A 12,746-nucleotide genomic window follows, 5' to 3' on the forward strand; every position below is an offset into this window, starting at 1 on the left:
AGATTGTGCAACAGTGAGTTTGCATAAGCCCTTACCAACAAGTGCAGTCAGCGGAGCCTCTGAGTTTGCCAGTTAAAGGGAGACACAGATTCTTAAGTAGCTTCCATAATTTGCCATTATTAACCACATTTCTTTAAACTTAAACTGGTTTATATAAAAGATTATACACAGTAGACAGAAAGCTTTTCTATTTTATGTCTTGTGGTTGTAGACCTATTATGCATCCAAAATAATTGTCTATCTTTAAAAACAGGTGGCAAGTATACCAAAGACGACTTTAAAGATTATGAAATGGACTCCAACAAGCGTTCCAACCTCGTCCTAAAAGACAAGGCAAAACCAAAACAAGAGTATCCTTAACATTTGTGCTTAGGTTTGTATTCACTACACTAAACAGATTTCACATGGTGACAGCTTGGGTCCATTACTGTCCCATGTGATAGGCCCAACCACTTATATGGGACACTGTTTTTATTGGGAGATGTGTGAGATGGGTTTACCTAGTCCTTTGGCTACCGCCTCCCTCAATATCTCTCACTTACACAGACTGTTTCACTTGCTGTTTCATTCACTAATCTCTCCTCTTATTCATCACTTTCACGCACTGATACTTGCTCTCAGTGACATACAAATCAAACTGCATATATTGTTTTGCCATTTTAAACCATTAAAGTTGTTTCATAAAGAACCTTTTTAAAAATAATTATTTTTATTTTTTTTAGAGGAAAACAAAACAAAAATGAAACTTGAACAATGGAAAAGGAACTGGGTTTAAACAAAAATTCAGTGTCTTCTTGTGAAGAAGCACTTTATTTTTCTGAGCTTTTGCACTGTGCTAGCCACAAGATATCAACTTGTGGTGCACGAAGCCATGCAAGCCCATAGTCTTCTCCTGCAGGACATCTTCTGGCAACATCTCGCCAGGAGCAATGGTGTGTTGCAATGCAGCAGTATATATAGTCGCCTCTTCAGCGTCCCTTCTCCTTTTTGCAGGATTGATCTGTGGTTCATGCCAAGCATTACGATGCTGTGTATTGAGGATGTTCTGAAGCTCTGTTTTGCTCAACTTCTTCTGTTCAGCTTCGTAGTGTACAATGCACTCATCATGTGCTTAGAGACTTTTTTCACCCTGTGGAATGCTGAAAAATGTCCAGATGACGGATTATAGTGGCCATAATAAACACTTTGTTTGAACATCATCTTGTTCTTAATTTATCTCCTCTCCATTTTCTGTGTGGAAGCCATTGCTAAGGACCAACAAGTTCTGGGTTCCCCAAAAAGGAAAGCATAGGAAAAAAACTAAATTGTCTGCTTTGTTGCAGAGAAGTGCAATGACGTGAGCAAGAAAGTCAAGACTATCGCATTGTGGGACAATACATTCTCAGGAACCAATCAAACCTCTTCAGTGGTCCTTAAGGATCAGTGATTCCTGGAAATTGTCAAAAGTGCATCTGGCACACACTAGATCGGTGGTTCTGATTCCCAGTTCTGCAAAATCGAAAATTGAGATGTGGAAAAATGTAATTGACCCACAAATTTGAGTGTAAAGTTGCTCACAAATAAACACCACCCTCAAACAACATATCTCAATTTGTTTTAACGGCAAACACAACTGTATAAAAGTGTATTGAGTTCAAGGTACTTCGAAAAGAAACCCCTTCTCTGCGGTTGCTAAAGAGCCACAGTCCTGGAAGTGGACTTTCATTACAGTAGCATTGTTCCAATTGGAGGAGCTGCTGAGGAACCACAAATCCTGAATAAAGGAAGGTGCCGTCTGATTGGCCTAGCACCCCACACTACAAAAAAACAAGTCTGTTGCCTGAAGAATAGCCTACTCTGTGTAGGACACTATTTTCACAACTCCCCAGAGAATGAGATAGCCTATCTTCTGTTGTAATTAAAATGTCTACACAACCACTTTGACAAAGCCAGCAAGCACTAGGATCAAATCAGTTGACGTCATCTGCTGTGGTACTGCAGGAAGATGATGTCTTGGAGTTGGCTACAAGTTTACAGTGTGAAAAACAGATCATTCTTGACCTCCAATTTGATAAATCTTACTTGACAAGAAAACCACAAAGCAGAGGCATTTTTTAAACAATTCATACAGTCATTGAGCAGAACCAAAGTTATTTGCAAAATTTTACAAGGTCTTTTCTCCAGAAAGTGGCCCCTTGCCAGATTTGCATGAAACTAGAAAAAATATCAAGCATAAGCTAAACATGGCAAGAGCCTTCCAAGTGTTGTATAACATAACATGTGTATTTGTAAAGTGCACGTTCACCCAGAGGTATCTTGGCGCTGAATAACAGATGTTTATTGTTACCCAACTCAATGGTACTCATTTATCAACCTCAGATGGATGAAAGGCTGAGTGGACCCACCGGGATTTCAACCTGTGACCATGAGGTCGTACACAGGCTCCTGCAATAGACGCATTAGTCCACTGAGCCACCAGACCCGGCTCAGTGGATCCATAAAACAGTGCCAGTGTTATTAGCAAAGAAATCGTTTTCACTCTTCATTTAAATTTGCTCCCCATTATCAGATGTGCATGAAACCTGAGATTAATGCACATTTCATGTAGATTCATTAAGGAGAGTACCAAAGAGATTAGGATTAGGACATGGAAAAGTTTAAGCCACTTTTGATGGAGCTGCACAATAGTTGCCAGACCAATAGAAGAGGCCCAAAATCTATCCTACTCGCCATCTGGGATGAACTGAAAAACACAGTAGGCCACAACTGGGGCCACGGTGCTGCTTCTCTTGGACCTTTCAGTTGCCTTCAACACATTTGATCATGACATTCTAATCCAAAATCTCTGCAAAACTAATATTGAGGAGACTGCTCTTGACGGGATCACATCCTATCTTTGAAACAGAACATATTTAATCCATATTCCTCCTTTCTAATTCAAACCCTACATCATAAAAGCAGAGGTCCCTCTAGGATATGTCATCTCACCCATGCTTTTCAACATTTATATTACTGGCTGTGATTAATTAATTTCAGCTTGCCTGCTATAACTATTCAGATGATACACAAATACTTGTTAAACTGGAAAGCCTCAAAGACATTGGAAACTCAAAAATCTTCATTTGCCTCCAAGTCGTTGATCAGTGGATGGCATGGAACCATCTCAAATTGAATGCGTCCAAACTGAAATACTCACCTTTGACACTCCAAAAAATTATGACCCACTTTCCGCCTTGTAGGAAGCTGGCTCTTTATATAGTGGACCAAAAAGTGGTACACTGTGTAAAGCGTCCAATCAAACCCCAAAGGAATTACAGAGGCAAAAATTAAACCCCAAATGCTCTCTTTGGAGGAAGCGTGGGCGAGCAGTTAGGCATATCAAAGGGTAGTGCTAAGCACAAAGGCAGTAAGTGAGACACACACTCAGTAAAGAAATCCGACACCAATTTATAAAAATAACACATACTTTTATATGAATTTAGATAACAAGATCATCGGAATCAGGTAAGTACTTTTTGAGTTATGAATATTTACAGTTTTCAAAAGTTCACAGTGCAATTGGGTGCAGCAGGCAGACTGGCAGGGTTAGCACCAAGGCATAGCAATAAGGAGCCAAAGGGGAAAAGAAAAAGACTGGGTCATCCCCCACTCAAAACAGTTTTCCAACAAAAGGACTCAATCTATTAAGTACAGGAATAGTTTACACGCTGTGTAACAGAAGGAATTGAGAGGTATCAAATTAACCTCTTCAGAACCACCCCCAATTGACTGGATTTGTGGGGTGGATTCCCAATTTACCAGAGTCTGTACTAATTTATGAAAAGGTTTTGCAAGAACCCTGGATCAATGTAGCAGTCACTGTGTTCCAAAAAATCTTTTTTTTTTTTATAAACGTGTGAAAAAAATAATTCAATCACAGGGATAAGACACCCCACACCGTGAATATCAGTGAAGAAAAATATGTGCAGAACAAGGTAGCACCTCACGTGCGCAACACCTTAGCGGGCTGACACTGGTTAGATCATCACCAGTACTGCCACGTTTCTCATCATAGGTTGCCACCTTGCTCAAAGAAAATTGGATAACTCGACCAACAACTAACAAGCATTTACAATGCAATGGTCTCGGCAATATTATAGGTAGAGCTATTGGTATTGCTCATTATTTTGTTATCATTTTTGTATCCCTAAATAAATGGCATTGTCATTTCTATTGGCATTAGCTTTTTTTTGCATATGTGATACCTATTGCATTAGCAGAGAGAGAGTGATGTAGTGAGATAGAGAGAGAGAGTGAGGTATTGAAATAGAGAGTGAGGTAGTGAGAGAGAGTGAGGTAGATAGAGAGTGAGGCAGTGAGATAGAGAGTGAGGTAGTGAAAGAGTTAGGTAGTGAGGGAGAGGGATGTTGTGAGGTAGTGATATATAAGCATAGAGTGATGTTGTGATGTAGTGAGATAGAGAGAGAGGTAGTGAAAGAGAGAGTGAAAGTGAGTTAGTGAGATAGAAAGAGTGAGGTAGTGAGATAGAGAGTGATTGAGGTAGTGAGTGAGAGAGAGTGGGATATTTAAAGTGGATGGAAATATGGTGGCATCATGTACATTCTTCGGAAAGGAGGATCCTCGGGAGACTTGGGGTGACATATGGAGTGGTAAGCATGTAGTGGAAGGATCGGGTGTACGCATCGGAAAGGGGCATGAATCCAGAACCCAGTGCTTGAAAAAGTGAAATGACAATTCCACGTTTAAAGAAAACTGTAGCCTGCACCTAGAAAGAGGAATATTTAAACCGTTAATCACCTATTCCAACGGTAGGTCCAACAGGAAAAAATAAAGTAAGAAAAGGTGTCGCTGTATAGTTAAAATAGCGCCCTTCTGTGAGTACAGAAAGGAAATAAAATTACTAAACTGAATCACCCCTGATCACTGGCCGTAGTACCAAAAGTAATAATATCCCTCGAACAATACATCTAGCACAGTATGTGGTGTACCCATAAATTAGATCTGGATGTCACAACCCCAACAAATTACGAGGGACTGTCAACCCACAGCTAAATAAATCGCTGTTCTACTTCTTCAAGTTAGCAGAGCTGCAGAAAAATAAAAGGAAAAGGGCTATGTACACTAAAAATTGAATACTTTGTTGCGCAGATAGTGACTATACGCAAGAGGGCAGGCACATTCATCTTTAACCAAGAATTGTGTAATTGTACAGCTAAAAACGTACTTGCATCCGTACCATTATGTGGCAGGGGATTGATATATGTCTTGGCGCCAGTACAGAAGGATCTGGCAAAGACCTATTCCGGGCTGATAATTACATTATTTTAAACGCTTTATCATTGGTGCGAAACTAAAGAAAAAGGAAGGTGTGGGCTTTAAGATTAGGCAAATCCCATGGTTACTATAACAACTACAATAAGGCCAGATGCCTAGTGTTAGTACCTTCTTATAAGAATTGCAGACAAAGCGTGGACAGAAGTGGACCTTACTGGTTGTGACGGTCCCACCTGACGGGCTCAACTATATGGGAGAGACCGAACAAAAATAATGTGTCGGGCATTATACGCATGACTATGGAATAGGACAGCGTGAAATGATCATTCTGACTAGTACTGGGCAAACGTTTCCCGACTTACCTTCCCGCTGGAAGAGTTGAATCAAACCAGTGTCGATCCGGTCCTGTTCCATGCAGAAGACCAGAAAGTACACAGCGTGCAGAATGCGCTGAAATGTTAGCATCATTCACCCGTGGCAGCATAGAGATAAAAGGAGGACTGTGAATCAAGTCACAGGGGGAGGATATTAGAATCAGCCATCTTGAAGTTGATACCATCCACTATACTTCGCCCCCTTAGCTCGCAAGGAGTTTCTCAACTTCAAGATGGACAATACTAATATCCTCCCCCTGTGACTTGATTCACAGTTTATAGTCAACAAACAGGCTTCCATCCAAGTCCATTATAACAAGACGGCACAGACTTTATTTTCATAAAATATGACTTCTCTGGGATGAGTGCAAAATAATTATGAAAATGATGCTGCACTTGATTCCGTTTTATATTTTATGATATGTAACAAATCTGAGCATACATTACATTTTTAAACAAACACGATACACCATAGGCCTGCTCGAAACGATCAAGTTAGCAGAGTACTGCAAATATACCAATAAAAGATTGAATTGTGTGTCCTTCGACTTTTACAAATACCTAATTATAATTCCACAAAAAACAACTTGAACTACACAGCACTTGTATACACAGTAATCTTAGCCTCTAGACTGGAATACAGGAAGTGTATTGTTTTGGTACTGGGCATGAAGAAAAATACAAAAGCTACATTCTTTATGCCGGCTCCGTTGAAACCAAATTCAAACTTTTAAAGAATGTTATCCCTAACAAATACCGTTACATTACTTGACAAGTAAAAGACTGGAAAATAAGGGTAATGAACTTCCTTCATAACACACCTTTCTGCAGTCTTGTGTCTCCACTGTAAATCATACTGAAATCTCTGTGTTAGTAAGCCGAGCCTCAGTTGTAAAAAAGCTGCGGGGTTCTCGGATGAATCCAGATGGCTGCAGCGGTTAGACAAAAACATTATGCTTTCGGTGCACAGCCCGTCTTTCCGTGCAGTGCATTTCTTCTTTCTACTGTACAAAGAAGGCAGAGTAGAGCGCACATAGCAACAGCCTGGACAGCTGATTGGGCGGTAGGCGTGGTTCAACGCTTCCCTGTTTACAAAGGTCTACTACAATTTCCTGTCTGTTTGGCAGTAGTATCAGGTTTTCTCCTTCTGTGCTTGTGAGCTCAGCTGTGTTTGAGCAATTTAAGAAAAACAGCACAAACAGTAGAACTCAACAGCAGCCGATAGAAACGCACAGATTTATCGGTTTTAACATACCATGTATGAAAGCAGCCAAAAGTATTGCCTTACAACCGTCAGACGTTTATTTACATAGGTTTAAAAGTGCAGATCATGTTTGAGAGAGTTCTGCGTTGTAGCTCATGCCTCCGGGCGTCAGTACGATGGCAGAAGCTTCTGGCTAGCACCCGCTCTGCGCAGACACCACCGCCTTTCTCCGAGGTGAAGCAGAAATGCCTCGGAGAAAGGCAGCGGCGCTTTCGGATTCGGGGGCATGTTCTCCTCTTGCCATTGGCTGGAGGAGATAATTAGAAAAGTTGCAAAAAACACGCCCCCGAATCCGAAAAGGACGGGGCCTGTTCGGAGTGACGAACCTCTTCTCCAATGGCTGGCCAGCATTCAAGAGGCCAGCCAATGGAGAAGAGGGGAGAAGAGGGGCGGGTTCAAGCCCCTCTTCTCCAAGTCATTATATGTCGCGAGCGAGACTGCGCAAGCGCAGTCTTCGCTAGCCGAGACCTAAAAAGGTGAAAGTATGTGAACACACACCATAGTCCTGAATTAAAATTGATAAAGAACCATGGCCATCATAATTTTATTCTTTGCTCATGGGTCAATTCAAAAATAAAAAGTGCTGTATTTTAACAGACAAGAAGCCAGTAAGCCGACATGTTTCATTGCCTTACTTTTACGGCAATTTCTTCAGGGCAACAGGACTTCATTCACCATATCAGCACATTTGCAATGAACTACTTGTGACTGCAAAACATAGAAAGAAAGGGTTCTTGCCGTTACACACTGAGCGGCAAAACCGAATCTCACATAATCCATACATATAAAAATCACGTGGGTTTTCTTTACCCGTTGTCAGCCCAGGTTTTTCATACCAGCTCGACAGCGTGTCAGACAAGTACCGTAAATTTTGCAGTGATCCTGTACTTCGCAGACCCACTTATATTTTGAGCATTCTGTAAAAAGATTTTTAAATCAAAAACCAGTCTTCCAACACATGTGTTCCAGAGAGTATCTAGCACATCACCTATATTTATCAATTATAGAGACTTAAGGATAGTAAAGCTGATCGCAACTTTATCCCTTCTCTACCTAGGGATGTGTTCATATTTGTTCCGCTATCTGGCCTCGTCCAAAGCATCTTTATCACACAATGTAACCCGTGACAAAGTTCTGCACAGGACCAGAGCCTCTTACTCCCACATAGGTATACATTCGCCATGCCCAGAAGTGTAAATGCACTTATGCCTGTGTCACTCCCTCACTCATACATCTCACCGCACAATTATCACGTCCCGAGCTTCGTCTCAGCCGCTCCAAAGTCTTCGCGCGGCCATTTGATAAACGCGTCAATTACCCCGTGACTTCCGTTGATTACAACAAAGTCACGTGATACGTCACGTAAATCGGGGCGCCATCTTAGAATAAGCCAGTATTCTCTTTCTTCCCTTAAAAACCCAATTGTAAGGGGTTCTTGGTCCCAAAATATATATCGTACATACACACCAGCCAAGCAATCTTTAGTGTATATACTAATATGCACCCGACCACGTTTGAATAGTAACAATGATTGCCACGAACTCGAGCAATGCACATACATGCTCTTTTCTATGTAACGAACATACCGAAATTAGCAACAACAGGTGTCAAATTTCTAGAACGTACTGAGAAAGTACCTTCACAACTCCCAGCAGCTAGCTACCCAATCATTCGGGGAGTTCTCAGAGTCTACCCAATTCGTATAGGCACGGGTATTTTTTTCTCTTCTTTTTAAATATGCTTATACCAATAGCGTTCTCTCTCCTCATATAACCCCCATATTTCAATAGAGGAGATTAGACAACAGGAACGCCCAAATTTCCAAATTAATAGTATAAGCACAGTTTTTACAGACATATTTCTCCTGATAGTATTTTTTCTTTTTCATACAACCCCCAGATTTTAATTCATAGAGGGGATTTAAGAGGCAGGAACGCCCAAACTCCCAGAAATCAAAGACTGTAGCTAATGCCCCAAGACAGAATTAGCTGGACATAGACAGGCTTATTTTGAAGCTTGTATAGAGGGCATGCTGACACAAAGAAGCACTCACCAGTCTCAATCTCACAGGGAGATTCTGTTCCATTCTATTCCATCATTCAATCCAATTTTATCAACTTTTTCAGAAAAAATCCAGCGAGCTTCCTTACCCTTGCATCACCCTTGACCTTCTCTAAAACTGTCCAAGTTAAGGATCTATAGTCATGCCTCTCAGTAACACAATGCTGCACAAATTTAGTGGTCAATTTCCCTATTCTGATGGTACTCAGATGTTCCTGAATTCTTATCTTGACCTTCCTTGAAGTCAAACCAATGTAATGCAAACCACACCTACACGTGATGCGATAAATCACATTGGTTGTGTTTCGAATTCGTGAACTGGGTTAAATACCATATCCTACCGTCCAACAAAGTTACTCTGTCACATTTGGAAGTCAAGCCACATACAGAACAAGATCCGCACGGGTAATGACCCGCCGGTAGTGTAGATGCATTTTTCTCTACTCTCACCCGAGAATGCACTAATTTATCCTTCAGGTTGCCTGCTCTTTTAAATGCAAACCTGGGAGATGGCATCTTAAAATCCGCTGTAGACAATAAATCCCAGTTCTTGCGCATAAGTTGTCTGAGTCTGCTTGCTAACGGATCATATGTCATAACGACTGGCAGACAGTCGCTTTTTGGTTTTTGGGTTGTCTCCAGAAGAGCACTACGTGGTGTATTCAAAGCTCTTTTTCTCACGTTTTTTACCACCTTTTTAGGATACTGTCTTTGGATTAATCTATCACAAAGGCCCTCAGATTGTTGCATGAAGTCCGCCGTGGACGAACAGTTTCTCCTATAACGGAGGAATTGCCCCACTGGTAGATTATCTATTAGGGCCCGTGGATGAAAAGAATTAAACAGTAATAGAGTTTCTATCAGTGGTTTTTTGGTGTACCATCGTTCTCAATTGGACCTGTTCAGCCCGGATATCAAGATCCAGGTAAGTTGCAGACTGGCGACTATATGTCCAAGTAAATTTAAGGCTCGGTTCTAGTGTATTCAGCCTATTCAAAAAGAGCAATAGATCCTCCTCAGTGCCTGCCCAGATGCACAACACATCGTCAATATATCGCTTCCAGAGGAAAATATTCCTCTGGAAGGGATTGGCGTGATGGTAGATATGGTGTTCTTCAAACTGGCCTACATAAATGCAGGCCAGACTGGGCGCAAAAGTTGCGCCCATTGAAGTACCGGAGACTTGCAGGAACAAGTAATTCTTGTAACAGAAATAGTTCCTAGTTAATGCGATCTCAATGCATTGCAAAACGAACGACGGTGGTGTATCGTAAAACCGCTCCTGTTCCTCCAGAGCACGAGCTGCAGCCACCAGCGTCGCGTCCTGGGGGATACAGGTGTATAATGACTCAATGTCGATCGTCACTAGAAATTCAGATTGTGTGTCAAAATTCACAGTTTCTAATACATTTAGAATGTCTCTAGTATCCTGCACAAAGGAGGTTTGTTTGATGACTGATTCTCTCAGAAAAAAATCCGCAAATTGCGATAGAGGCTCGAGGACTGATTGTATTCCCGATACTATAGGGCGGCCAGGCGGTGGCCTGGCGGCCTTGTGAATTTTCGGAAGTATATAGATCGCCGGTGTCCTAGATTTGACATTCACAAGGAATTCAGCCTCTTTTGCAGTGATCCATTTCTTTTCTTTCGCCGCGGATACCATAGTCCTAATGAGCACCAGGAGTTCATCACAAGGATCACGAGTCAGAGGATGGTAATTTTCGCGATTATTTAGTAGTCTCAAGATCTCATCCTCGTAGTCCTTAGTGTTCATCAGGACTATCGCACCACCCTTATCCGCAGATTTTATAGTTATAAGGGGGTTATCCTGTAGACTTTTAACCGCTGCCCAATCTTTTTTACTCATATTATTAAAAATATGGATCTGAAAGAAACACGTTAGTTAGATTCCTCACCTTAGAATATCCCCAGGCGTCAGAGTGGATCCGGAAGATTTTTCGTCAGCAATACCCCTTGCGCGTCGCTAGGCGTCGTCTGCGGCTCCGCGTCCGTCGTCGGCGTCGTGCGCCGGAATGACGTCGTCGGAGTACTTAGACGCCGCCCTCGCGCGCTGACGTCAGTTCTTCTTTTTTCCGCGCCAGTAAGCGCAGATCCGGGAGAGCTACCCCTTTTAGTCTTTTTTGACTAAATCTTTTTTGATCACTTTTGATCCTTGTCTGTCGACATCTGGTGCCGGTAGGATGCCTGGGTTCAAGGCTTGCGAGGATTGCCATCGACTGATGTCGGTGACCGACCACCACCGCCGGTGCCTCTACTGTTTAGGCCCCGACCACGACGCGGAGTCGTGCTCCGATTGCCAGGCCCTGACTTCGAAGGCTTCTCGAGCTTCGCCACTCGGCTCCGCGTCGTGCGCGATCCCGGTCCAGGAGGAGATCCAAGGATCGCTCGCGGAGCCCTAGCCGACGCCACCATCGATCGTCGGGCTCCAAGTCGTCGGGTAAGTCCAAACGCTCTAAGAAGTCCAAGCGGCGACATCGCTCTTCGGACTCCCCTCGCCGGTCGCGCGAATCGGCCGAGGGTCCAAGTGGTTCCACCCCCGCGGCTCCGGCGGAGCCGCAGGCGCCGCGCCCGTCCCCATACCCTCCGGTCCCTGGGACTAACGCGACGCCGGCGGAGGTCAGTGCCTTCCTCTCGGCCATGAGGAGCCTGGCCCCGCCGTCGACGCCCGCTGGCGCGCCTTCGGGCCCCGCGGACTCGACTGGGCGACCTTGCCTGCCGGCGGCTTCGGCCCCGGCGCCGTCGACGACTCCGGTCTCGACGCCGCAGGTCCCCGCGGGGCCCATGCCTGGGCCCCCGTCGACGCCGGTTGACCTAACCACTCCTCCACCGGCGCCGGCGCATGAACCACCGACGCCGTCACCGGCGCCACCGGCGCAGACGCCTACACCTCCGGTGCTGCCGACGCCGCCGCCTTTGGTGCCGACTCCGGACGGCGTCCAACCCCAGTTTAGCCCTATTCCGGACCCGGCGCCGCAATGGCGTCGACCGACGCCGCGTCCGGCGCCGCTTGAGACCTATCATCTCTACAGTCCGGCTCCGATCATTCCTCCTGTTTATCAGGAATCGGGCGACTGGGAGGGGTTTGAGGACCCTATGGCTGTTCAGTCGCAGCTTTCACAGGACTGGGCAGATGAACTGGGGGAGGCCAGTGGTCTTGATACATCGCCAGACACTGGATTCACTTCTCCTCCGACTGTGGCTTCGGAGGAGGGTGCAGCATTTTCTGTGGTGCTGCGCAAGGCGGCCGCAGCCCTTGGGCTCGAGCTGCCTGCCGTGGCTGTGAGGACTAACATCCTCACTGAGGTGCTTCAAACCGCAGCAAGCTCCACTGAGCCTCTGCTGCCGTTCAATGAGGCCCTCACTGACGTTCTGCAGGGCACCTGGTCCAAGCCCTCCACAGTTCCTCCTGTGGATAGGAACGTTGCCAGGCGCCACCGCCCTGCTCCGGGCGACCCCAGTTTCCTGTCCCAACACCCCACCCCCGAGAGTCTGGTTATCCAGGCCTCTACCTCCCAATCCTCCTTCCCGACCGCTCCGCCGGACCGGGATTCCAAGAGACTCGAGCAGTTTGGCAAGAAACTGTTCTCGTCCCTTAGTTTGGGCCTGCGGTCTTTAAACACCGCCTGTCTCTTGGACCGTTATTCCCATTCTCTGTGGGATACGGTGGAGGACGTGCTGCCCCTGTGTCCGGAGGAGGTCCGGACACGTCTTACCCAGGCTTTGGCCGATGGGAGGGATGCAGCGCGGCACGCCATACGATGTGGGCTTGACAC

General features: G+C 44.7%; 1 protein-coding gene across 2 annotated transcripts in view; it reads left to right on the forward strand.

Annotated features, from left to right (window-relative positions):
- The window catches only part of PPIL4 (peptidylprolyl isomerase like 4), a 202,707-nt gene that overhangs the window by 145,632 nt on the left and 44,329 nt on the right, over window positions 1-12,746 (forward strand). For both annotated transcript variants that reach the window (XM_085612253.1, XM_085612254.1), the window contains exon 11: window positions 254-350. In XM_085612253.1, the coding sequence (XP_085468379.1) occupies window positions 254-350 (97 nt within the window). The remainder of the gene's footprint in view (window positions 1-253; window positions 351-12,746) is intronic.

This window comes from Triturus cristatus, chromosome 6, assembly GCF_964204655.1.
Source record: "Triturus cristatus chromosome 6, aTriCri1.1, whole genome shotgun sequence".
In the NCBI taxonomy this organism is placed as follows: domain Eukaryota; kingdom Metazoa; phylum Chordata; class Amphibia; order Caudata; family Salamandridae; genus Triturus; species Triturus cristatus.